We start from the raw sequence: 24,179 nt of genomic DNA, 5'->3' as shown, positions 1-24,179 counted from the left end.
CCTCTGTCTTTGCTCCTGACGGAGTTGAAAGCAACAAAAAAGTTCATAACCATGTCACCAGCCTGAATTGCACTCAGCTAGGTTAATTAATTGTGCATATTTTTAGAGCAGGAGTAATTTAGGCTCTGGAGATGCTGCGGAGGCAAATAGCCATGAGTTAATGCAGGGCTGGACCTGAGCATCAGCAAGTCCATCTTGCAAAAGCCTCCACCTCATCCTCTGTGCTCCGGCTCTATGGGACGTGGCGGAGGTTTGTGTGCTGTCTGCAGTCCTTTTGGGTGATATCCATTGGTTTTTGGAGCAATAGTAATCACTACATCACTGTATTGGTATATAGAGCCTCTTGCCAGCATCGCTGGGAGGCTGCTGGTGAGCACTATCCCCTGCCCACTGCAAAGGTGGAATTGCAACCCAACAGCCACAACACCCTTGAGAAGGAGGGAAAATGTTGAAAAAGCCTGAAAAACCTTCTGTGCCAGAAAGGCAGCTCTGCTCATCTGAGCTGGGACAAGCAGGAGCAAAAATGGGGATGAATTTGCCCCTGACATCATTGCCCTGTGGGTTAGGAGGAAAAGCAAGGAGAAACTCTCCACATCTGGGAGCCGGTGCTCCTGTGGGAGCTGCCTCAGGCTGTCCATCCTGCCCCATTCTGCACCCCAAACTTCCCCAGTAAATCCCATTGGATCCCTCGGGCTTTCTCTGGACGGCCTTGGCCATCCCTTAGCCCAGCACCCTGAGCCCTGAGCAGCACCAATGGGCCCTGCATCCCCCAGATGTGACTCACCCTGCCCCTGAAACCACCCTAAGCACCTCCTCATGGATCATGAAGCCAAGGGGCCAACCCACGGCCATGATCCCAGTGGCACAGAAATGCCGGAGGAGCGATATAACCCATCTGTAGGGAAGAAACCATTGCACTTCTTGAGCAAAGTCTCCCACCCGCCTCGTCCAGCTGCTGTAGCCTTACCAGTGGGATCAATCCCTGCTTATCAAGGCAGGAAAAAGGAGAAGCAGGTCTTTTTATACTTCACTCCATAGGGTATAAATAGGTTTTATGTCTTGACCTGCTATCAGGATAAACGCCCCGAGGCCAGCACCGCTCCTGCGTGTGGATCCAGGCTCCTGCTGCCTCCCTTTCCATTTTTTCTTGATTTTAGATGTTTCCTTCCAACCAGAGATGTGATGCCCACATAGCTGCAGGCACATACCATGTGTACAGTTAGGTGCAAATACCTCTTTGGAGAAGGGGTAGGAGGTGCAACAGAGAGATAGCAGATAAAAACATTGTAGAAAATACTTGGGGAAGGCAATATGGAGGATTTAAGGTTATGTTTTCATCTCCATTGCTTTTTTCTTTTCTTCCTTTGGAGGGAAAACATCAAGAACCGAGCTTTATTTCATGCCTGAAGGCTGTCAGTGGTGAAGTTGGTCTTTGGGTTTGGCCCAAGCGATTCTTGGAGAAGAGTACGTAGCAATCTGCAAATTAGCCCCAGCACATTTTATCCCAAAGAGGTTTTCTGATATTACATTTGCATCGAAAGCTGAAAGCAGAGTTAATTAATTGCCAGGAACATGAAACACTGAAGGTGGGGCGGGTAACTGCTCGTTACAGGCAGCCAAGTGCTCTGCGTACAACCAGGGCTGTAAATCCCCTGTGACCCTGCGGCAGCAGCAAGAGGCTCGGGGCCCAAAAAGGTGAAAAAAAGGCAAGAAAGGCAAAATAATTCAACCCCTGCAAAACTAACAAATTCCATGTCCCCAGCTCCTCTTCTCCCTCTGCTGAGGTCCCAGCTCGAAGTGACAGGGCTTTCCAACCCCCAGTCCCTGCTCTACAGCCACCTTGGAGAGACATGCAGGGTCTTGCTGCTGCTGAGCCGTTGGAAGGAGTGAAAATCACCCCCAGAATGGGGTTATGGGGAAGAGAAACCCACCAAAAAACAGCCTCACAGGAGAGGAAGGGCCGTTCGCTGTAGGGTTATGGAGAGATGGGAGATGGGCAGTCTCATATCACAGCAAAGTCCTCTTCCCTCTGCAGCCGTGAAAATGCAAATTAAGTTTAGAGATTATTAAAGAAGGGGCAAAGCAAACCAGAAAACTCTCTTATGCCCCTCTGTGGACCTACAGCGCATCCGTGACCAACTCCTTTATGCAAGTCTGGTACTGGAAGCAGTAAACACGATCTCGCATCACATTGCCTTTGCTTCCCTGGGCCAGGCAAAACTTCTGTGCTGGTATTTGGGGCATGCTTTTTGCATTCAAGGCTTCTGGTGTGATATGACCACAAGTCGCTGTGTCTTATTTTTCCCAGTAGTGGAATTGTTGTAGTGATGAAACTTTAATAATATCCTCTTCAGCTGCCCACATTTGGGCTTTAAATGATGATTCACAGAAGGAAATTGAGCTTAGCAAGAGCGAGAGAGGCTGTGGAGAGGTGAGAAGGTGTCCTGCTCCTGAAAAGACAGATGCATGACGGAGACGTGCGAGGATGCTCATGACAAAGCCTGCATTTTTCATAAGTTTGGTAATCTGGGGAGAAACTTTTGGGAGTTTGAGTCCCGTCTGCCGCCATCCGGCTCCCATGGGTGCCCCAGGAGGTTTGTAGTATGGCTCCCTCCGTCGTCAGGGTCAGCCGGGGTAATTTTCATGCCGTGACATTTTCAGTTTTGCAGCAAAATCTCCTCTCTGATCCTCTGCAAAACCAAAGACTGGAGCAGGGATCTGCAAGCCGCAGTAGCCAGCCAGCTAAAACAGTCTAGTTTGGTTTTAAAGCAGACTGATAGGGATGAATCAGGCAGTTCGACTTCTTTCATCTTTCTTAGGCGCTGCCTTCCCTTTCCCATTTTCCCCTAATAAAATCACAGTGAAGACTCCATGTCTGGCGTGCGGATTTGCCTCCTACAAGAACATTGTCGTGCACCAACCCTTCCCAAGAGCAAAGCATTTTATGGTTAAATAAAACAGAAATACACCCTAGTATCTGCTCAGGAGATGGAGATGGGTTTCACCACCTGGATCCAGTGGTGACCTGCTGAATGATGGGAAACACATTCACCTCCATGCTCCAGCTTCTCTCTCAGGTAGTTTTTGTCATCTGCAGGAAAAAACCAAATAGACTCAAATTTATATGCATCATTCTGGCAGCAGGATTGATTTTTGAGGGGGACCCATGTGTATACACCATTCCTTCAAATGTAGTGTGTCTTTAGGGTTACTTTGATTGCTTTTCATCTTTGCAGCCACTGGGATAATCTGTCTCGAGCACGGCTGCCCAGGAAAGGAGTTTGTTAAGCACTGAGTGCCTCCCTGTCTTTCAGGCTGCCCTTGTGCCCTGGTCCCAAGACCCTTAAGCTCCACTGCCACCCAATTCAGTCAAGTGGGGTGAGGTTCAACCCCAATCATGTGAAGACAGACCCATGCCGGAGGTGGGTAGTTGTATTTGTCATCCTCCCATGCAAGGCTGCAGCAGTAGCTGCAGACACCAAAGAGCCCTAGTGGGAGCTGACACTGACAAACATCCCCTCAAAGTCCTACAGGACATCCTAGTATGTGGGTCATCCCTTTCCCAATGTCCCTGGGTCACGTCGTTGCAGCCACCAACCAGGAAAGGTTGAATCCCTCCATCACACACCCTCTCCTCTCAAACCCGGGAAAGCTTCAGTAAGAGAAGACCACCACAAGGGATGGGATGGTTGTAAAAGTGGAGCAGCCGTCACTTGTGTGGATGCAGCTAAATAGACCTTACCCTGTACCAAGCTATAGTCTTCATACAGTTTAATTCACTTTGGAGATGCACTGAAATAAGTTAAAGACCCCATCACCTCTGGGAGAAAGTGGGCTTTAGGAAGGCTTCATTAATCTATATTGACATCACATCTTTCCCTAACATATATTCCCTTTCCCAAGTACCTCGATCACAGGTACCCAGTGATTCTGGCAATAGCAGGGCTTTACTTGTGGCCTGACGACCTGAAACTCCTGGAGGTGATCAGGGATCCCAGGTCCTTGCGTCAGAGGGGTGCACCAGGCCTTGATTTCTGGGGTACCAGTTTTGCCCTGCCTTTGGGGCCAGGGGATGCCCAAATGCCAGAAGCAATAACCTTTCCACATCTTTTATATTCCTTAGCTGATCTCTTGGCTGAGCAGGTGACAGTTAAGTCCAAAATGCCACCAGAGATATGTTCAGCGGTTCTCCTGGCCCTTTTAAGTTGCTCCTCTACCCCAATGGGACTTGATGGCAGGGCATGGGATGGAGACATCCCCCTCTGGTAGGCAGGGGAGGACCCACTTTCTGAGTCCCCACACATCTTTCATGAAATACCCACAAGGCAGGTTAGCACCCAGAGCTCCCATCCCACACATATTTAGGTGCCCAACCCCCTTCTTCTATCCCCAGACCAACAAAATCAGGGGAGGTGAATCCTTAACCAGCTCTGAAGCATGCAGAGCTATCAGTGGTCTGAGCTAAACAGAGCCCAAGGGTCTCCTGAGCATTCTGCAAGGATGATAGCAAGTATCTGCAGCCCTCAAGAAGCAAAAGGATGCAAAACACATCTCTCCAAGGAGGCACAATAGGAGAGAAATGCTGGTGAAGCCCTCGCTGTCCACCCCAGGCACAAAGCCTTCTTCCATGGGTAGTCAAACCCGGGTTGAGTCAAACCTGGGTGAAACTTAGCACCACCCAAAGAATTGCGTATATGTTAAAAAGCTAGTTAAAGAACTCCTGCTAAGCTTCAGGCCTTGCCCTGCGATGTCCCCTGGTCCACCACACTAATTAAGCTGCTGCGTAATGGTGCTGACTCAAGCCCTTCTTACCCTGTGGAGGTTGAGGAAAGGCAGGACACAAGCCAAGAAGGGGGAAGATGAAGGTTGCTGAGAATCAGCACTCGCGCATCTGCAACGAGCACAAGGGGAAATCATTTTTAATGGACCTCCACCCCAAGGGATGGGTTGGAAATAGCTCTCATCTATCACTGCTTCTTCACTGCAGAGCATGAGCTCAAGGGTTTCATCAGCTCCAGGGACCCTGCGGCCCTTAGAGAAAGCTCATCCCACTGCAATAAATGAGCCCACGAGCATTTGCCAGAGGGAGAGGAGCGAGGACTGCGGGCCAGATGGTGATTTCTCTCATTCTTGATGGGAAGAAGTCCATCTAATGGAGTTTCCCACCGAGCTCTTTGCACTGAAGTCTGCAAGCAGGTTTGCTTGCCCAAAAATATGACCACAGGCTCCAAAGATTTGGATAACCAAACCGCCTTCCAGGTCTCAGTGAAGGAGGGGAAAAGAAAACCTCCGTCCAGGAGATGAAAGCTTCAAATGAAAATGAAAGAGGAGTGAATTGCTGGAGCGGTGGATCCTGATGTGTCTCAGCCAACAGCTGGAGGTGATTAAGGGGAAAACACTCTACCCAGGACTGAAGCCAAAGGGGACCGCTCAGCGTTACCAGTCACTGCCTCTCAGACAATGGCCAGCATCTTCAGGAGCTGGGTGAGAAGCTCAAAGATGCTCATCCAAAATATCCACAGTCATGGCTCCTTTTCTCCAAAGGAGCTGCTGTGACCATCGCTGGTGTGTGGTCCAAGAGAGAACATCTCCCCATCCTAACTTGGAGCCCATCCAGGGTCACTATTGGCTGCTGTTAACTTCTGTGGGGTTGCCCAGAAGATTTTCTCCACTTTTGGTAGGATATGTCCCTTTCCAGGCATAACCGCACACCACCAGCCCTTTGCTAGAAGAAGGTGACAACGGCATTTCAAAGCGGGTTTCAGAGAGGAGCTCTGACAACCAAGCAGGGCTGAGTAGGGTCCTGGGGCCACCAGGAGCCCTCAGCCCAGCCACAAATCTGCAGTTGCTGTTGGAAGGACCCTCCACCAAAGACCTGACTTCTTTGGGTGTCTCAGCCCCAGATCACACAGAGCAACCCCCGTTCCCAGCAGGGAGGTCTCCATCCCCATCCTCTTTAGAGCACAAAGCACTTCTGCTTGCAAACCAGTGCCATGAGGTATTGCAGGAGATCTCTTTCTGACCACACCAGGATCAGAGTCTTACTGGGAGCCCAGACTGGGAGGGTTTCCTGCCTTGCTGCTGTCTCGGTGCAATCTGAGTAAGTTCTGCTGGACCGATCTCCGTGGGTTTGGGGAGCTTGAGGGGTTTTTTTTTCCGAGTCACACATTATCCCTACCTCCGTGCTGCACCTGGGACTGTGCTACCACATCCTGGAAGAAGTTTTACAAAATTTCAATCTTCCACAGGTTTCGCTGCCTGCATGGGAGGACAAAACCCCCCAGAGATGGGAAACCAGGCAGAGGGCAGAGCAGTGTGAGTGGGGCAAGTCTGTCCTTGCTGTGGATGGGGGTTATGAGCAGTGGCCCAGGGCAAAACCCTGCCAAGCTGCTGCACCAGCCCCACTCTTCAAATAGAAACACATTAATTGGGATAACACTGTTAATCAACACTGAAAACCCCAACAGGCATCCTTAGGGGGCATAAAAATCTTTGCATTTAAAATATCCTTGCACCAAGTGCCTGGCTACCTGGAGGAGCGGGGGGAAAGTGTGTCTGCATGATCCTGCAAAGTCCCGGTGTTGGCGACAGCCCCATTTTCAGGTGACTCTCACCAGGCTGTCAGGTTCAGATGTCTTCTCCCCCCCCCCCCCCCCCTTTTTTTCTTCTGAATGGGGAGAGGCACCGCAGCCCCATGACGTTGCCAGCTCCTTCTGATTTCATTTTAATGAAATCATGCCCAAACGAAGGCTCTACGTCTGGAGTTACGACTCAAACCCCGTGATCGCTCATTTTTATATATACACGAGGGAGGGGAAAAGCGTTTCCGTAGAGAGAAAAAATATCACAGCCCTCTTAATAACAATAAAAGAAAAGCGAGGGTGCAGAAGTTCAGGGGAACGCGCCTGATGCCTCTGTACTTGGAGTGAGACCGCAGCAACCCCCTCCCATCCCGACCAACGAGGACTACCAGGTGAGTACCTGGATTTCATTTATTAACCAGCAGCAGGCTTCATTTGCACAAGCATTAAATATTTCAGTGCTTTCCTTGAGAGATCAGGTCCCACATTTCTCTGCAAGAAAAAAGAAAAGGCAGGATAGGGAAAAGCAGTTCAAGATACTGTGTTAAGAGTCTCCCCCCACCCTCCCTCCTAACTCCTAACCAAATATCTTTTTTATTATTATAACAATTTTTGGAGGCAGATCAGGCTGGGCAGCATGGGTAGAGCTTGGAAATCTTGGGAAATCGAAATGTGGGGATACAAATCACTGCTGTGCTTAAAGGGATGGGGAGGAGAGGAGGGCACAGCCCCATCCCCACAGGCTTAGCTTGAATTTTGGAGCCCTGGGAATCAGCATCATCAGGAGGGATTCATTAGGAAAGTGGAGGCGGCATCAGACAGAAAGAGTTATCAAAGTCTACAGGTCTCGCCCACAGTATTATTTTATTCCAGACTTACTTTTTGATGGGGAAAAAATGAACTTAATCCCATGCCGAGGAGCCCGTGATAAGCAGCAAATAGCTTTGTCCCAGTTTGCAGAGCTGCCTTGCCGGAGCGATTGACTTTTCTCTTTTAAAGCTGAGAGGCAGATCTTCAGCCGATACAAATGGTCCTGCCGTGGCTGTCGGCACCATCTCAATATAATGCCTGTAAATTGTTCATGGGCATCCAGGCAATTTCCACCCACGGGGAATGGCACCCGCAGGTCACCCTCCGGCAGCGGCAGATTTAAGTCCAACTTTCTCGGATCTGCTGCAGGTGGTTTTCTTCTTTTCCTGTTTTTTTGGGGGAGGGTGGGGAGGGGAGAAAAACCCAATTCCAGCTTGCTTTCTGGTCCAGAAAAACCTTTCTGGCATGCCTGGGCACAAAACAACCATGGAAAAAAAATTTAAAAAATCAGCTTTTGCTTTCTGGCCAGCACACGTGGACGCTGCATTTTTTCTGCTGCTTTGCCTTGATTTTTGCTCTTTTTGTCAGGATATCCACCCCACAGCCAAGGACCAGGAAACCAGGTGCTGGGTGCGGATGCTTTTCAGCCACCTTTGCTCTGCCTTTCCTCTCGCTCGGCTGAAGTCCCTAAAGAGTTCTGCTAAGCAGAAAAAGCCTGAGCTGGCTGTGGGACCAAGCCACCTGTTCCAGCCGGTGGTGAAAGAGCTGTCGGGGAGAGTCGAGGTGGAGATGCTGCTCCGCAGCTCTGGAGAGGGCAGTGGCAGCTCAAACCAGCTCAGTTCTCTCCCAGCAGCCGGTACTGGCTCTGCAAGGGCTGTCGGTGCTGTTCCCATTCTCCATCCAGCAGCTCAGGGCCAAACAGTGTCCCCAGGAAAGCAGGAGCCGCAGGCAGGGGCGAGAAATTTAGCAATTTCTAAATTCACCCCCCCAAGCTCCCTATCCTGCTAGCAGGGGCTGCAAGGAGTTTGCTGGGGTGGGGGGAGAGCTGCTTCGTCTGGGACTGAAATGCAGCTGCAAAGGGGGAGATTTTGGGGTGGGAGAAAGATCTTCATTCCGTTAAGCTTTTTCAAGCAAAATCTAAGTCCCAGGATTAAAATGTCTGATTCGGGGCTGAAGGAAGGAGAGTTTTGGCCCTGAATCGCCTTCACATGGGAGTTATGTGCCTGGGAAGGGTTTTCCTCCCCCATCCTACAGCGCCGGCTTTGCTGGTGCTGCCTGGGTCGCGCCATGGCTGCCGCACGTCGTCTGGACACAGGGCAGAGTTAAGGGGACGGTTGTTGCCTGGGGAAGCTCTGTGGGGTTTTACGCAGGGGCGAGTGAAGCAAAGAAGTGGCAATCGAGTGGCTCCCTCAAATCCTGCCTGTATGACCTGCCCCAAGCTCCCCCCTCCAAGGGACAGCGAAGGGCAGAGTTAAGGGGATAAATCTGCCCTGGTCTTCCTCGCCACGGGACAGCGAAGGGCAGAGTTAAGGGGATAAACCTGCCCTGGTCTTCCTCGCCACGGGACAGCGAAGGGCAGAGTTAAGGTGACAGCAGTTTCAGGGACTGTGGCTCAGTGGCAGAAGAGCAGGTCCAGGGTGACAGCTCCTGGGGAGAAGTGATTTGATTTGATTTGATTTTGGATCAGCGTGAGGACATCTCCCCCACCCCACAGCCCCTCCTGCAGCAAGGCACAGCCTCCATCCCCAGCACTAAGCCCAAGACACAGACATCCATGGAGACTTGCAGGAGCCATCCTGCTCCGCAAGAGCTTCCTAAGGGCTTCTCCCAGCTTCCTTGACCCCTCTACGCTCCCATTCCCATGGGAAATAATAACTTAGCAGCTCACAGCTCCAAACCAGCAGTGAAACCTCAGCTCCAGACAGGGTCCCGCACCCCTGGGGACTGTCCCCAGGCCAGAGCTTGCCGTGCGATGTGGTTGCCACAAGATGGGGCCCAAGGATTGGGAATGCCAGCATGCCTCCAGGCTCTTGGAGGGCCCTTGTGCCCTCGGGGCTGGCCCCAGGGACAGTTGTCTGACGTTGACACGGCCAAAGACCCCCACCGAGAGATCTCTGGTGGCCTTTTTGAGCAGTCGGTTGGGTATACAGGGAGATGGGTCGCTTCCTGGAGAGACGGGACTCGGAGACGGGGAGGTTTTGCAGAGCAGGAGGGTTATCCTGAAGTTTTCAGTCCCTGCGAGACCCCAAAATGACTGTATTTCAAGCAGGGAGTGATGATGCTGAGCTGTGATATCGGAGGTGCCCCAGGTCCCCAGGCAGGGCTGTCCACAGGGGGACTGTGCCCCAAATGTGCCATCAGATGGGGCAGCCTGTCCTGCATCCAGGGTGGAGAGGGGTCCTGGGGATGGAGCCATGGGATAACAGGCAATCCCAGAATCAATCCAGGGCTGGAGAGGGGACATAGGGCCATCCCACTGGACAGGTGGCAGATCACCCTCCCAGCACTGGGGCTGACTGTCCCCCACCCTCCATGCCCTTTTCAGAGTTGTGTGAGCAGGTAGATGGACAATTTCTGGCTTCGGAGAGCACAGAAACATGGTGGCTTTAGGCTGACTGGAGAGGAGCTGAAAGGAAAACCTACCTTTACAGCAGCTGGTGGTACCCATGGTTACTCCATGGAGGCGTTAGCAAGGTGGAGAGGGCTGCATGGGGACTGCAGTGAGATTGGCCCAGGCAAGGAGGTACCCACAATAGAAACCAGCTCTCCTGCACCACACAGTTGTGTTTCAGCAAAGGCATGACCAAATCCTCCCCTCCATGGAGGCTGCAGCCTTGCAAAGCACCTTGGACATCCTACCTCCCACCCAGCACCCCAAAACCGAGGGCTGAGGTGTTGCAGCTTAGAGGAGGAGGCCCCAAGGCAACTCATTCCCACCTGCCCTAACCATTAGACGGGACCTGAGGGGAACCTGGGAGGTCAACCCAGGTCCATGGGATGTGGGAGGATGGCGGGACAGCGATGCTCTGCCCTGGGCCCCGCGGGAAGCTCATGCCCATCTTTGCCCTCCCCTCGCTGTTTCCACTGGGCAGGCCACCACAATGCCCCACACCAGGCTGCTGCTCCTCCTCGCCCTCCTCTGTGCCGCCGAGACCGGCCGGGCTCTCCACCTCTACAACGCCGCCTCCATCTTCAGCTGCCTCAACGCAGCCCTCGCTGAAGCCCAGAAGAGCCACCCAGAAGAAAATGCCATCTTGGACAAGCGCAGCTTCGACTCCCCATTGCCAGTGGAGGCATCTGAGGAGGAGGAAGAGGAGGAGGGGGACGCGGTGGATGAAGAGATGGGGAAAAGGACGTTCCCGGGGGAAGGCCATTACAAATATGTCTCCCAGGCGCAGGTGAAGGGGAAGACGTACCAAAACCGAGCCAAGAGCGACCGTCGCACCAAGGTCACCCTCTCCCTCGACGTCCCCACTAACATCATGAACATCCTCTTCAACATCGCCAAAGCCAAGAACTTGCGGGCAAAGGCCGCTGCCAATGCACACCTCATGGCCCAAATAGGGCGGCGAAAGTGACCCCCCCCATGGGGCAGGGGGGACTCGGAGCAAGGCTGGCTGAGTGGGGCCACCGCCCAGCCCCAGCCTGCCGGCCAGAGGGGACTAACGGCCATGTATGATATCAGTGTTGTATATTTTTGACCCATAGAGCTACCTAACTTTCATATCTCTTCTTCCTCCTTCTCTCCTTACTGATCTCCTCTGTCCCTCCTCCTTGACATTTCCACGCATGGGGAAGAGGCTCGTGTCCACAGCAGGGCAAGGGGACGTGTCACCTTGGGAAGGTCCATGATTAAAGCTACGATCTCTTGCGTTTCCCATGCTTTGTTCTCCCTTCGCCTCCACCGGGTGCTCGGTTGGGTGTCTGGGCCCATAGCCTTTCCAAAACATCCCTCCAGCTCAACCTCACAGCCCTTTTCCCACCACGGTCCAGACCCCACTCCCTCCCAAGTCCCCATACACAAGCTGTCCCTATGCACAATCATCACTGCATTGGGAAGGGAAAAGCAACACTGGTCAGGGGACCTCAAGAGGGATTTCCCAGTTTCTCCTCCTGGGGATTCTCTAGGTTTTAAGGTTGTCTTGCAACCACCCCTTTCCCCACCAGCACCTTCAGCAGTCGCAGCTGGGACAGTATCAACATCTCCATCCACACAGCCCTTCGTGAGTGTCCCCAGGCCACCAGTTGGCCCTGGCCAGGGCCACCTCATGGCCTCAGGTGAGTTTCGACCCCAAGAGTTGCAGGTGCCTCCCTGGTTGCTCCAGACACACCACATGGGGTCTGTCCATGTTGCCCAGTCTAACCTTGCCCACTTTTCCACCATTGTCCCTTTCCTGGTAGACCTCTCTACTGGTTTTTCAGCTGCTACAACTTCGGGTCCCCATACGCAGACTGTCCCCATTCACCCCGCTCTTATCCACCCTCCACTGAGCCTCAGCTCACCAAGCTCCCACCCCTTCACCTTGGACTATTTATCCCTTCCCCTAAATCTCCCTTTCTCTTCACCTCCCAGCCCAGCTCCAAGATGAAACTGCACCTCTTGGCCTCCATTCCTTCATGTAGCAGGCATGGGAGGTGGAGAGATATTTGGCCCTCCCTCCCCAGGAGACGTTTCCCAAGAGCAGGAAAGCAGGTCCCACCAGCCGCATCCAGGCCATGGCCATGGGGAGCATTCCAGGTGGGACATTATGAGGCACAGATCTCCAGCTGAAGGGTTGGCACATGGACCCATCAGCCATTTGCAGAGACATAGCTGGTAGCCTTCCCTCTCCTCCCCACTGGCCACCCAGAGGAGGCAACACAGCCAAATTCAGCCCCAGTGAGTTGTTGCAGTCTGCTGTACCCTTGGACTATACGGCCCTTCATGTACACTGTATATAGCTGTCTGCATTTTTATAGCCCAACACCTTACACATCCATCCCCCCTGGGTACATTGAGCTCTCGTTCAGCACGACGTAGGCATTGTCCCCATTTTACACCCAGGGAAACTGAGGCACACATACCTGCTCAGATCTGGTCAGGCAAAGCAGGGAAGCGCAAGGTCAGACCTGGCCAGGTACCCAGCTGGATGCACCCTTGTCCCTTTGTGGGTTTGTCCAGAGGTGCCCCGAGGTTGTCCAGGCTCAGCCTTTCGGATGCACAGGGCTATCTAGAGGAGCCTTGGAATAGCAAGGAGCAACAGAGGGATTTGCTCACAACTGAGGGAGAAATTACTGCTTCGAGCAGAGTGCTGAAGAGGTTTTTTTCCCCTGCGCTCCCCAGTAAGCTCCAGTAAAGCATTGGCCAAAGCTGGGAATGGGCTTTTCCCTACCGCCAGGTGCCAGGGGGAATCTGCACCAGCCCTGGTTGGGATCCTTTTCCAGCACCAGGTTAGACAAGGGGAACATCTCAGCCCTGTTCTAGTGCCTGGAAATCAAAACATCACATCCCTGGGGCTCACGCTGGGTCTTTCCTCTGCTCCCCTTTAATGAAGGCAATTAACATTGAAGCGACACCATGGGAACAGATGAGGCAAGGTTTTTGCTGGCACCAGGCTGCACTTGCATGTGCAAAGCTGAGATGGAAACAGCAGATATCAGCCGATAGCAAGTGATGGGGAAAGCAGAGATCCTCCCTCCCCAGCTGCAACCCTGCAGCCTCACCCACACCCAAACCCTTCCAAAATTAATCCTCCTTCTCAACCTCTGCCAAGCAATACCAGGGATTGCTTGGAGGGGCTGAGATACAGGCAGAAGTCAGAGAAGCCAGATTTCCTGAGGAAGCTGGATGGAAATTGAAGCACTGAAATCTCCACCAGCACCCACCTGGCTCTGGGAGCATGTGGAGCCAAGGCTGCCGTGCTTGGGAAGGACAGTGTTGTTGTTTGGGGTGATATGTTCATTTCTGTAAAAGCCAGGTGTGGATTTGGTCTTTCCTGCCATTTCATGCAGGAACTCTCGGTATTGCACTCAAAACGAGTGGTTTGCTCAGTCATGGGTGCACAGCCACTGCACACTCACTCTGGCCAACATATCCTTCTGCTTCCACTGCCGGCTCCCTTCCAGCCTCTTCATAATCCTTCCCCAGGCAGCCAGCTCTTCCCTGGCCTCCAGGAACCTCCTCATCCTCCTACTCCTCCTGCACGTGCCAATGCTCCAAGGCCTCCTTCACCCACATCAGAGCAAACCTGAGGTGCTGCAGTGGCATAAGAAATGCTGAGGAAGGGGTTCAGGCAGTGTAACTCAATGGACATTGAGCATCTGGCCAAAAATGCACTAGGAGGTACCCACGTTCACATCCATGGGGTCTTGGCTAGAAAAATAAAGCCAATTTCCAGCAGCGACCGCGGGCAGAGTTAGCTCATGCCCCACGGGACAGAGAGCACAGGAACACGGCGGCCTTGCAGAGCATTACGTTAGGAGCTGAGACCCAAGCAGGGGGGTGATATGCACTTCAGGCTGCAGATACACCTACAGGGAACCATCCCTGGTGGCGTGAGACCCTCTTCCTGAGACGTCCTTTGCTGCTTCTGGGATGTCCTGTCCTACTCTTGGAATGTTCTGTCCCACTCCTGGGATGTCCTGTCCTGCTCTAAGCTGGGTCAGGCGGAGCTGTGACCAGCTTACCCAGGAACAAAGCCACCCCCAGCCACCCAGGAGCTCTGCATGGATCCCCCTCAACACAATTTGTGACATGGACAGGAGTACATTAAGATGCAAAAGTCAACCCCATTCTTCAGAGGAGAGTGAGAAACTGCCCCCACTCTCAGCCCCAAACCCGTTGACTGGTAGACATGTGATTTGCTCTGCTCCATGTCCCTTTCACATGCTTTTGCTTTGACTCTTGGACTGTGGCCTTCCTGACCATTTTCTGGGGGTTGTGCCCTGGCAGAGTCCCATTTTCTGCTCTCCTTCTCAGAAGACCCCAACCCTCCCACTGAACCTGAGAAGGGTGGTGGGACAATTGGGAACCCATGTCCAGGGCACTAGACCTTGAGGTTTAATAGTTCCCATAGAGGCAGTACCCGTGTCTTAAGTCTACATCAGATTTTAAAACTCAGATTTCTGGCCTCTGGGACATCCCGTGTCAGTGAGTTTCTTGCTTCTGTGTATGCTGCATGGAAAATAAAACCATTGTCTATTTGCAATGTGATGGACTCACTGGTACCTCTCAGTCCTGGCCTTATGCCGTATACTGTCACCTCTCTCCACAGCTGTCCCAGGTCCTCCAGGGCATCCCTCAACCCCACATCACATAACAGCCTCAGCATCTCTGATGAAGTTTTGCCACCTAACAGCTATTATCCCTATTTTAGAGAAAGGGCACTGAGGAACAGAGAAGTCCCCTCTCCCACCAGTGTGCCAGAGGCACACAGGTCCTGCGCTCCTCTCAGGCAGTGGGACCCAGCTCCACAGGGCCGGCTGGGGAGAGCTCTGGTCTCTGCACTGTTGATGGCCTGGGGCCAGGGAGAGGGATGCTGCACGTCGGTCGGGGCGATCCCAAGCACAAACACAGGCTGGGCGATGAGTGGATTGAGAGCAGCCCTGCGGGGAAGGACTTGGGGGTGTTGGTTGACGAGAAGCTCATCATGACCCAGCAATGTGCGCTCGCAGCCCAGAAAACTGATCGTGTCTGGGGCTGCGTCAAATGCAGCGTGACCAGCAGGTCGAGGGAGGGGATTCTGCCCCTCTGCTCCGCTCTGGTGAGACCCACCTGCAGTACGGTGTCCAGCTCTGGGGTCCCCAACATCAGGAGGCCATGGACCTGTTGGAGCGAGTCCAGAGGAGGCCACGAAGATGATCAGAGGGCCGGAGAACCTCTCCTGTGAGGACAGGCTGAGAGTGTTGGGGTTGTTCAGCCTGGAGAAGAGAAGGCTCCGGGGAGACCTTATTGCAGGTTTTCAATATATAAAGGGGGCTTATAAGAAAGATGGAGAGAGAATTTTTAAGAGAGTCTGTAGTAACAGGAAAAGGGCTAATGGCTTTAAACTGGAAGAGGGCAGATGTAGGTTAGATGTAAGGAAGAAGTTCTTCACTGTGAGGGTGCTGAGGCACTGGCCCAGGTTGCCCAGAGAGGTTGTGGCTGCCCCATCCCCGGCAGTGTTCAAGGCCAGGTTGGATGGGGCTTGGAGCAACCTGGTCTAGTGGAAGGTGTCCCTGCCCATGGCAGGGGGGTGGAACTAGATCATCTTCAAGGTCCCGTCCAACCCAAACCATTCTGTGATTCTATGCTGCAAAATTCAGGCATGGCCTGGGTAGCTGGGTTGTGTTCAATGAGCCAGCGCTGCCCTGGAACTGGGAGAGCCTGGCTTTCTTGTGGGACCAGTGCTGGAGAAGCCATTCCAACCCCATGACATTACCCCAAGGCAGGATCCACATCCTGCAACTCCTGTCCATTCCCAGCAGATTCAGCAGATGTGCTGTTTGCATTTGGAAAAGGGGGATGGAAAGTAGAAAGCATATTTCCAGCCCTGAAGAAAACCTTTAAAATGAGCATCCTTAAATTAAAATAAGAATTCTTAAATTTAAAAAATAACAGTAATAAAATAACCCAGATACTCCTCACACACAAAAAAAAAAACCCATCCAAAGCTCTGTTCCTGATTTTACAGAAAGCGCTCTTAGACATCATGGGGAAAGCAATGCTGAAGGAGTACTTAAAAGCCAAAGAAACTCCAAACTCCGTGGCTCTGCAGGTGCAAGCCCTTCAGAGCACCTTGATTACCCCACACAGCTGCTACTCCTCCTGGAGCAGAAACACCTGAACCCTTTGGCAGCAGGTGCCTTCAGGAGGAGGGATTCCTTTAGCACCATCTACCTGCTATAAAAGGGCCAAGAGGGAGGCAGGCAGTGTGTTTTTAGTGAGGTGGTTGTGTTTGTGGTGGGGAGTTCAGGTGGGGCAGAGCCATGGTGAGTAGCTGTGGGGCTTGGGTTTGCTCTCTGACAGCCATGGTTGGTTCTTCCCAGCTCTGTAGGAGGATGGAGCTGGAGGTAGCTTTTCTTTTTGGCTGGGGGTTAGGTGTCTTGCTCTTGGCTGTGGGTTTCCCTGGGGGTGAAAGTGGTTGTGGGCTCTGGAGAAGAATGTGAGCCCTGGAGAAGGGGCTCCTGGGGGTGCAGAGCTTGTGCTTGGTGGTGTCCAGAGCTGGGCTGGCCTTGGAAGCCTGGTGTCCACCTCTTCCTGGCCTGGGGAGGACTACCCTGCTGAGATGCCTTCAGACTTGCCTGTCCTCATGTGTGAAGATACTTTGAAGGTCTTGCTGGTGGCATCTGATACAAGGCTGAGCTTGGTGCCCGTCTGATGTTGCTGTGGAGCTGAGGCAGACCTGGAGCTGGGGATGAAGGTCTGTCTTTGTGGAGACTGGCTCAGCATCCCTGGTGTGGGGGATTAAGGCTGTCCTGGGACTGTTTGTGTAGGAAGAGAAATGCAGTGGTGGCTGTGGGCTGATACATTGGATATCAGTCCTCTGGGCAGGCCCCTCTGCTTCGGTGTAGGATGTTGCTGCCCTGTCTCTGCTTGGTAAAGTTCTTGCTGTGCCAGGCTTCTTGCATAAAGGTAATTTGGAGTTGCTGTTCTGGGTCTCCAGGCCACAGCTAAAAGCAGGTGGTGAGGGCAGGCTAAGCACATCTGAAACTTTTCTATCTTGTAGCTCAGGGATTCCCAAATTGGATATGGTTTTGGGTTGGGTTTTTTCCCCCTAGTAAGCCTCTGTGAGAGTCTCTATTCCAGTCTCTGAAACAAAAAGCCTGGCTCTCACAGCCTCCTGTGTCAAGCAGTTCAACAGCTCAGCCACACATTCTGCACAGGGACTATTCCCTTTGGTTTAAGCCAAGAGCAGTTGCTTCGTGGGGCAACTGCCAGTCTGGTGTGGAGAAGATGAAGAATTGGTCACTGCCCATGATTGCCTGGATCCTCTCTAGCTGTCTTCAGCCAGCTGAACCTGCATGGCTGTACCTAGTCTAAATGGAGATGAGAAACTGCTCTGACAGTCAATACTCGAAGCCCAAGAGCACAGGCTTCTCCCATCAGAGAGAGGCAGAGGTCTTCTGCTACCGCCCGTCTGGGTGGGGGGAGGCCTGCCTCTACCTCCTTGGGGGGGGCTTTGCACTGCTGTCTAATGCTGGCTGGGCTGAATCATTCCCTCCTCCTCCCAAGCTGAGAGCACCAGGTGAAGTACCTGGGAAGGCTGTCTGTGCCTTGTCTTCTACCCCAAGGCAGGATCAGCAGAAGAGAGAGAAGAAACCATGAGCAGCTGGACTTGGTGGCCTGCTCCTGGGAACAGGGCTGTTGAGCAATGTATTGATTAGCGCTGGGATGCAGAGGGACCTACTGTGGTGCCCTGATCTCTGTATCTGCCTTGGTGGGAGATTGCAATATCTCTCTGAAGGCCTAATGCTTAGTTGTTGCTTGTTCAGCAGCTCTTGGGAGCCTGCTGTGGAGAAAATGTCCTGGCTGCCACCGAGCTGGGCTAATGCTCTTCTTGTCCTTAGGTTGTTGGCCACATGCTCTATTGACACCCTGATGTGCCAACTTCGGTCTAATTCCTCAGTGCGCATTCCTAACCTCCTCTTCTCTCCCATCCCCGTGCAGAGGGAGTGTATTTCTGTCCACATTGGCCAGGCCGGTGTCCAGATGGGCAATTCCTGTTGGGAACTGTATTGCTTAGAGCATGGGATTGAGCCAGATGGCATCATCATCTCTGCATCCTCAGGGCAAGCAGGATCTTCCTTTGGGACTTTCTTCAGTGAGACAGGATCAGGGAAGCATGTGCCCAGAGCAATATTTGTTGACCTGGAGCCCACTGTCATTGGTAAGTCATGGAAGGTCTCCAAACTTCATGGGGGTGGGGGGAAGATACCTTCTCTGACCTGAAGGGTGGTGTTGGCCACGTAAACTGTTGCTGGGGCTGCCAGCATCCATGTGAAACTGCATCTAAATTAGTACAAGTAACTTGGTAGACAGTGGATCTTGTGCCAGTGACACTCATGAGACCTCAACTTCCTCCAGATGAGATAAGGACTGGGACCTACCGCACACTCTTCCACCCAGAGCAGCTCATCAGTGGCAAAGAAGATGCTGCCAACAACTATGCTCGGGGCCACTACACCATTGGGAAGGAAACCATTGACTTGGTGGTTGACAGGACTCGTAAAATGGTAACAGCCCTGTGGAGGGTCTTCTGTATTATCAGTCTTGTTGCTGTTGTCCTGGCCATCAAGGGATGCGAAGCAGATCTTGGTCAGCTTGACCATGCCACTGTGACCTGGAACAACATGACAGGATACATGTGGGTGTATTTCTTGCTGGTTGGGACTTGAGGGGAAAATGAGGGACTAAAGATGCCCCCAGCCTAAGGAGGAAAACAAGCAGTTGTGTTTTGTCTAGGCAAGATGGCTTTCTCCTAATGGGTGTAGTGTCTGCTGTGTCAGTCCTGATCCAACATCTCATCCCAAACCATGTCACAGCTCAGCTTCTGGCTACTGTCTCCCCTTAGGCCTCTCCTCCCTTGTGTGGTTGCCTCTGGAATAAAAGGTTTCACCCATGTAGACCCTCAGAACTGCTGTGATAATGCTAAGATACTCTTGGTTTAGGTAGAACCTCTTAGTGGCTTTCAGACTTTTCCTAATCTTCATGACTGCTAGTATCATGAGTCCCTATCTGACCCAATATGTCACTCAAACCAGGCTTTGATTCCTCCTAAAAGAGGAGATAATTTAAAAGCAGTGGTGTTTGCTGTGTCTAAAAGATCTCACCTGTTAGGAGTGGAAGGTCTGTGTAAGCAGTAGTTAAAAAAAAAAAAGCCTTAAACTTGATAGCTGAACATAGTACTTGAGCTTAATTTAAGTCCAAGGAGACTAGAATACTTCCAACTTGGTCCTTCTAATCTCTTCCTTGGTGTTGCAGACTGAGCAATGCAGTGGCCTCCAAGGGTTCCTGGTGTTCCACAGCTTTGGGGGAGGCACAGGCTCTGGGTTCACCTCCCTCCTCATGGAACGGCTCTCCGTGGAGTACAGCAAGAAGTCCAAGCTGGAGTTCTCTGTGTACCCAGCCCCACAGGTCTCCACAGCAGTGGTGGAGCCCTACAACTCCATCCTCACCACCCACACCACCCTGGAGCACTCAGACTGCTCCTTCATGGTGGACAACGAAGCCATCTATGACATCTGCAACCGCAACCTGGACATCGAGCGCCCTACCTACACCAACCTCAACAGGCTGATTGGGCAGATAGTCTCGTCAATCACCGCCTCTCTGAGATTTAATGGTGCTCTGAATGTTGACCTGACTGAGTTTCAGACCAACTTGGTGCCCTACCCACGGATACACTTCCCACTCACCACCTACGCACCCATCATCTCGGCAGAGAAAGCTTACCACGAGCAGCTATCGGTGCCGGAGATCACCAATGCTTGCTTTGAGTTCTCCAACCAGATGGTGAAATGTGACCCGCGCTGTGGCAAGTACATGGCATGCTGCCTGCTGTACCGGGGCGACGTGGTGCCCAAGGATGTGAACGCGGCCATTGCGGCCATTAAAACGCGCCGGTCGATCCAGTTTGTGGACTGGTGCCCCACGGGCTTCAAGGTGGGTATCAACTACCAGCCTCCCACGGTGGTGCCTGGGGGAGACCTGGCCAAGGTGCAGCGGGCCGTCTGCATGCTGAGCAACACCACGGCCATTGCGGAGGCGTGGGCCCGCCTGGACCACAAGTTTGACCTGATGTATGCCAAGCGAGCCTTTGTGCACTGGTACGTGGGGGAGGGCATGGAGGAGGGGGAGTTCTCGGAGGCCCGGGAGGACCTGGCTGCCTTGGAGAAGGATTATGAGGAGGTTGGAAGGGACTCGGGAGATGGAGAAGAGTATGATGACGAATAATATTTTTACCTGTGGGAAGGCAGCTTGGATGGAGCTATTTGTATGCTAGTCTTGCAATTCCTTCCAGAGAAGGGAGTTGTAGGCTAGGTCTGAGGAAATGTGACTTGGAAACCCTGCTGCTTCGCCAAAAGCAACTCTTTGGTCAAGATTTGTATGTGCACAGTGTTGGCTGAATAAATGGTAACCAGCAAAACATCTTCTCCTGTCTTGATGTGCTGCCTAAATGGCTCATGGGGGGGCCTTGGTGTGGGGTGGGGGTGTGTGGTGGCTGCAGGGTGGTGGTTCCCATGTTGCCTTGGTCACTGCAGTCCTACCTGTAGGTTTTACCTGCTTCTAGTTGCAGGGGTGAGCCCTGCCAACTGGGGTGGGTGACAGCATGATGTGAGCCATCTGCCCTGGGGTGGAACCGCTGTGTTAAATGTTGGGGTGACAACCCTGCTTGGGCACTGGCTGCCCATGGTCTGTCCATTTTCTGAAACAGCTGGCAGTGGGGTTTCTGTGCTGTTCTCTGCTCCAGTGAGTAGCAGAGAGTGGGGTCCAGTTTCTCTGGTGTCCTGCTGCAGTACAGAGCCTTGCTAAAGCAACCTGTGTCCTGCTGCCAGGGCAAGGCATGCCTGGAAGTCTAACTAGAGTTGAGAATTCAAATACCTTGGCTGTCTGTCAGTCTCCTATAAAAGCACCCAAACCCTGTACTAGCTCTAAGTTCTAAAGCAAGGAGCTGTCTCTGCAATTAGACTTCATCCCTCTTGTGCTGGGTGATGGCTGTTCCCCAGACGTGATTGCTGCAAGAATCCCTGCAAACAGCTAATGAACTGAAAAGCGGGGTTTAATTTGATCTCTGCAGATCCCCTGGACTGCAGCAGGTAATTTACTCACGGGGGACTTTCATCCCAGTAGGTGATGCAAGAAAAGGAGCTGGCTGGGATGTGGTAGGGAAGCTGGATCTGCAGTCAGGCTGTAATTGAAGAGCTGACAATGCTGGCTCTGGGTTGCACTGGAGGAAGATTTAAACAACCTGGGGCGGGGGGGGGGGGGGGATTTATTAAAGCCTGTCTCCACTTGCTGGGCTCCTGGGGCTGGCAAGGTCCCAAGGTCAACAAGGTGGGAGCTCCTGGGGGCTGTCTCACCTCCAGCTGCCCTCTGCCTGGGGGAGTGATACTGCTTGGACTGGTGGGACTGGCAATGTGATGACTGCAGAAGAGGGAATGAGCGCTCCTGTGCCTCCTTTGAACCTTCTGGCCCCACCAGATGCAGTTTTATGTGCTGGGAAAAGCCTCTCTGCGGAGGGCTGCTGCAAACCCCAGAGTGATGCCCAAACTTCCCTCCAGCAAAGAAGGAGGGGACAGAGCAGAAAAAGTAGCTTGGGCAAGTGCAATGCCAGCTCTGCCTTCCTTTTCCTGGGTACTTGGCCAGCAGCTGAGTGAGGGTTGCTTGATTATTTTTTTTCGGTAGTGGGAGCTTTTCTTCTGCTCAGCACAGGTGTCCTGGGATAGGGGTTCTGTTTTGGGGTTCATGGTCTGCCCTTCTTGTGGCCCAGTGGCAAAGCAGGTCATCTCACTGCCCATAGGCTGGGTGCTGAGGAGGGAGGCACAGCAGCCAGAGTGGCTGAACCAAGTCTGGTGGCCTGAGGTTGCATCTAGACCATCTCATTTTGTGATACTGGAAAGGCTTAATCTCCATGGACCTGTTGAACGCTCTGCATTCTTGGATGGTTGACCTCCGGCTAGCAAAAGGTACTTTTTTTTTTTTTTTTCTTGTTTTAAATCTTCTTGTGTGCCCAATAGCTCTTGAAGGCAGAGCCGTATGGTGGGAGCTGGTACACAGCTTGCCCATGCTGGGAGTGGAGGGAAAGTCTGGCTGTTGGCCCATTTGGGCCATGTGCATCTCTACAGCCACAGCATGGTCCTGCCCACTGCCCTGACAGCCTTGCAGCTCCATCAGGGCATTTTTGTGAATGCTCGTGGGCTTCAGGCTTGTCAGCATGCAATGGCAGAAGGATCCTTTCTACCACATCTGTGTGATGGCCCTAAGCGGGGCCCAGTAGTGATAATGGAATAAGAGAGTTTGTCTCCTAGCCAGATGAAGACCCTGTCCCCCTGTACTGAAGACTAACCCCCTTAAGCAGCCTCGTTGCCATTGGCCCCAGGAGGACCATGCTCTGCTTCTCCAGATGCAGCTTTTGGCTTGGACTGGGGCTGTGGGATGGAAGCAAGAGGCAGCAGGTGCCGCTGGATAGCACCAAGGAAGAAGGAACTTGCCCAAGACCTTGTAAGAAGTCAGTGACAGAGCTCTGTGGGCATCTTGAGTGTCCTCCCTGCAGGACAATAATGAACAAATCTGCCCTGACCCCTGTGATCTACCCTTATTGCAGTAATGAAGTACTGATTAAATGGTGGTGAATGGGCTGGAGAGATGTGGTGGAAACACAGATGCTGCAGGCTGCTCCATGTGTTGCTGTTTAGTGGACCTTTTTTTATGAGACCAGCTTTGCTATTCCAGCATGTGGGTAGGAAAAATGAAGCTGAAACTGTGCAATTAAGTGTGTGCTGTTCTTGGGTGTGAGTCTGTATGATCCACCATTCATGGAAAAGACAAAGCGTTGCCTATGGTGATCAAGCTGGAGATGCCAACTCCCCAAAAGCCATGGGATCACGCTCCCTCCAAGGAAAATCCTTTCCTTCCCTTCCTCACTGTGTTTGTGGGAGGGCAGGAGCAGGTCTGTGCTGACAGGCATACTGGAGTAATTGATTTCAGTAATAAACAGCTGCTCCAATTACATGAGTCCTGGTGCTGTGCTGATTGCTTTCCAAGCTGCAGGAGCATGTGGCTGCTCTCCTGCCCTTGCTCAGCCATTCTGGGTTGGTTTGTGGCTTCAAGTGGGAGCGACGCTTGCTCTGTGTCCACCCCAGGGTGCTGGCACTCACATTTTGGGGGGATTTAACCAGTGGTTTCCAGATGTCTGTGGGGAATTGAGCCACCAGGGAAAGGTGGCAGCCCTCAGGGCCGTGCTTGGAAACTTCCCAGCACATTTACCTGTGGGCGCAGAGACAGAAGTCATCTTTGCTCTTTCAAAAAGCATCTTCGAGCCCTGAACAGTCTCATTTTTGGCAAATGGGGTAGTTACTGTTGCCCTGTGAAGGGTTATTTTTGGTGCGAGGGGCATGGTGTGGGGACAACCAACTGGAAACCCAGGAGGGGGGTTGGCCCTGTGCCCAGGAATCAGGGGGTGGAAAGTGGCCACCCAGGGTGGAGAGGAGACCTACTCAGCCCCAAAGTCCTTGGGCTGGTCATCTTTGGGGCATCTCCATGGGCTCCACCGCTCTAGCAGAGCTGAAGATGAAGGAGAGGCCCCATCAGATGAGGCAGAAGCTGGTTACTACCCTCAGAAGGACCAACCTCAGAAGGTAGTCTGATGCTCAGCCTCTGCAAGAGCAATGGGCCATGCCTAACACTTTAGGGCAGGCAATCTCACAGCAGTGAGTTGAGCACAGAGGAGGCTTCAGCCCAACAGGGATCTTCCTAGGGGTCCATCTACTGCCCATTAATGCTGTCAGTACCCCAGCTTTTCAGGCTAACTGCAGCCAACAATGAGCTCTGGGCTCCTTCTACCTCCATCTTCCAAGTATAGGACACAGCAACAACCCCCCATCCCTCTAACCAGCCCTGGCTGTACCTCCCCATGCATCACTTTGGGAACATCTCCAGAATCATACCCCCATCAGGGGAGAGGGCAGCTGAAGCTGCAAGGCAGAGAGGAGGTCTGGGGGGAAAGACTGACTCTGCTTTGAGACAGAGCCCAACACTGAAATAAAGGGTGGATGTGAGGCTATGGTACCCAACAAAGTATAATGCGACAGCCATGAGCAGGGAACCTA

The 24,179-nt window shown here is 52.6% G+C and overlaps 3 protein-coding genes across 3 annotated transcripts in view; all 3 read left to right on the top strand.

Moving 5' to 3' along the window:
• Positions 1-2,756, top strand: part of LOC126044322 (collagen alpha-1(VII) chain-like) — a 110,148-nt gene extending 107,392 nt beyond the window's left edge. Inside the window, exon 89 of the mRNA XM_049813751.1 lies at positions 2,662-2,756. Coding sequence (XP_049669708.1) covers positions 2,662-2,756 — 95 coding nt within the window. The remainder of the gene's footprint in view (positions 1-2,661) is intronic.
• A 7,736-nt stretch (positions 2,757-10,492) lies between these two features.
• Positions 10,493-10,969, top strand: UCN3 (urocortin 3). The gene has a single exon (XM_049813789.1). It carries the CDS (start codon positions 10,493-10,495, stop codon positions 10,967-10,969), a length of 477 nt encoding a protein of 158 aa, XP_049669746.1.
• Positions 10,970-17,391: 6,422 nt separating this feature from the next.
• On the top strand, positions 17,392-22,020 carry LOC126044607 (tubulin alpha-3 chain-like). Its single transcript, XM_049814520.1, has 6 exons — positions 17,392-17,492; positions 17,919-18,238; positions 18,436-18,584; positions 19,333-20,288; positions 21,633-21,724; positions 21,842-22,020. The coding sequence occupies exons 1-6, from the start codon at positions 17,392-17,394 to the stop codon at positions 22,018-22,020; spliced, it is 1,797 nt and encodes a 598-aa protein (XP_049670477.1).
• Positions 22,021-24,179: the final 2,159 nt, after the last annotated feature.

This window comes from Accipiter gentilis, chromosome 11 (assembly GCF_929443795.1).
Source record: "Accipiter gentilis chromosome 11, bAccGen1.1, whole genome shotgun sequence".
Taxonomy (NCBI): Eukaryota; Metazoa; Chordata; class Aves; order Accipitriformes; family Accipitridae; genus Astur; species Astur gentilis.
Note: the sequence above shows the minus strand (reverse complement) of the source record. Positions and strands in the feature narration are given on the sequence as shown.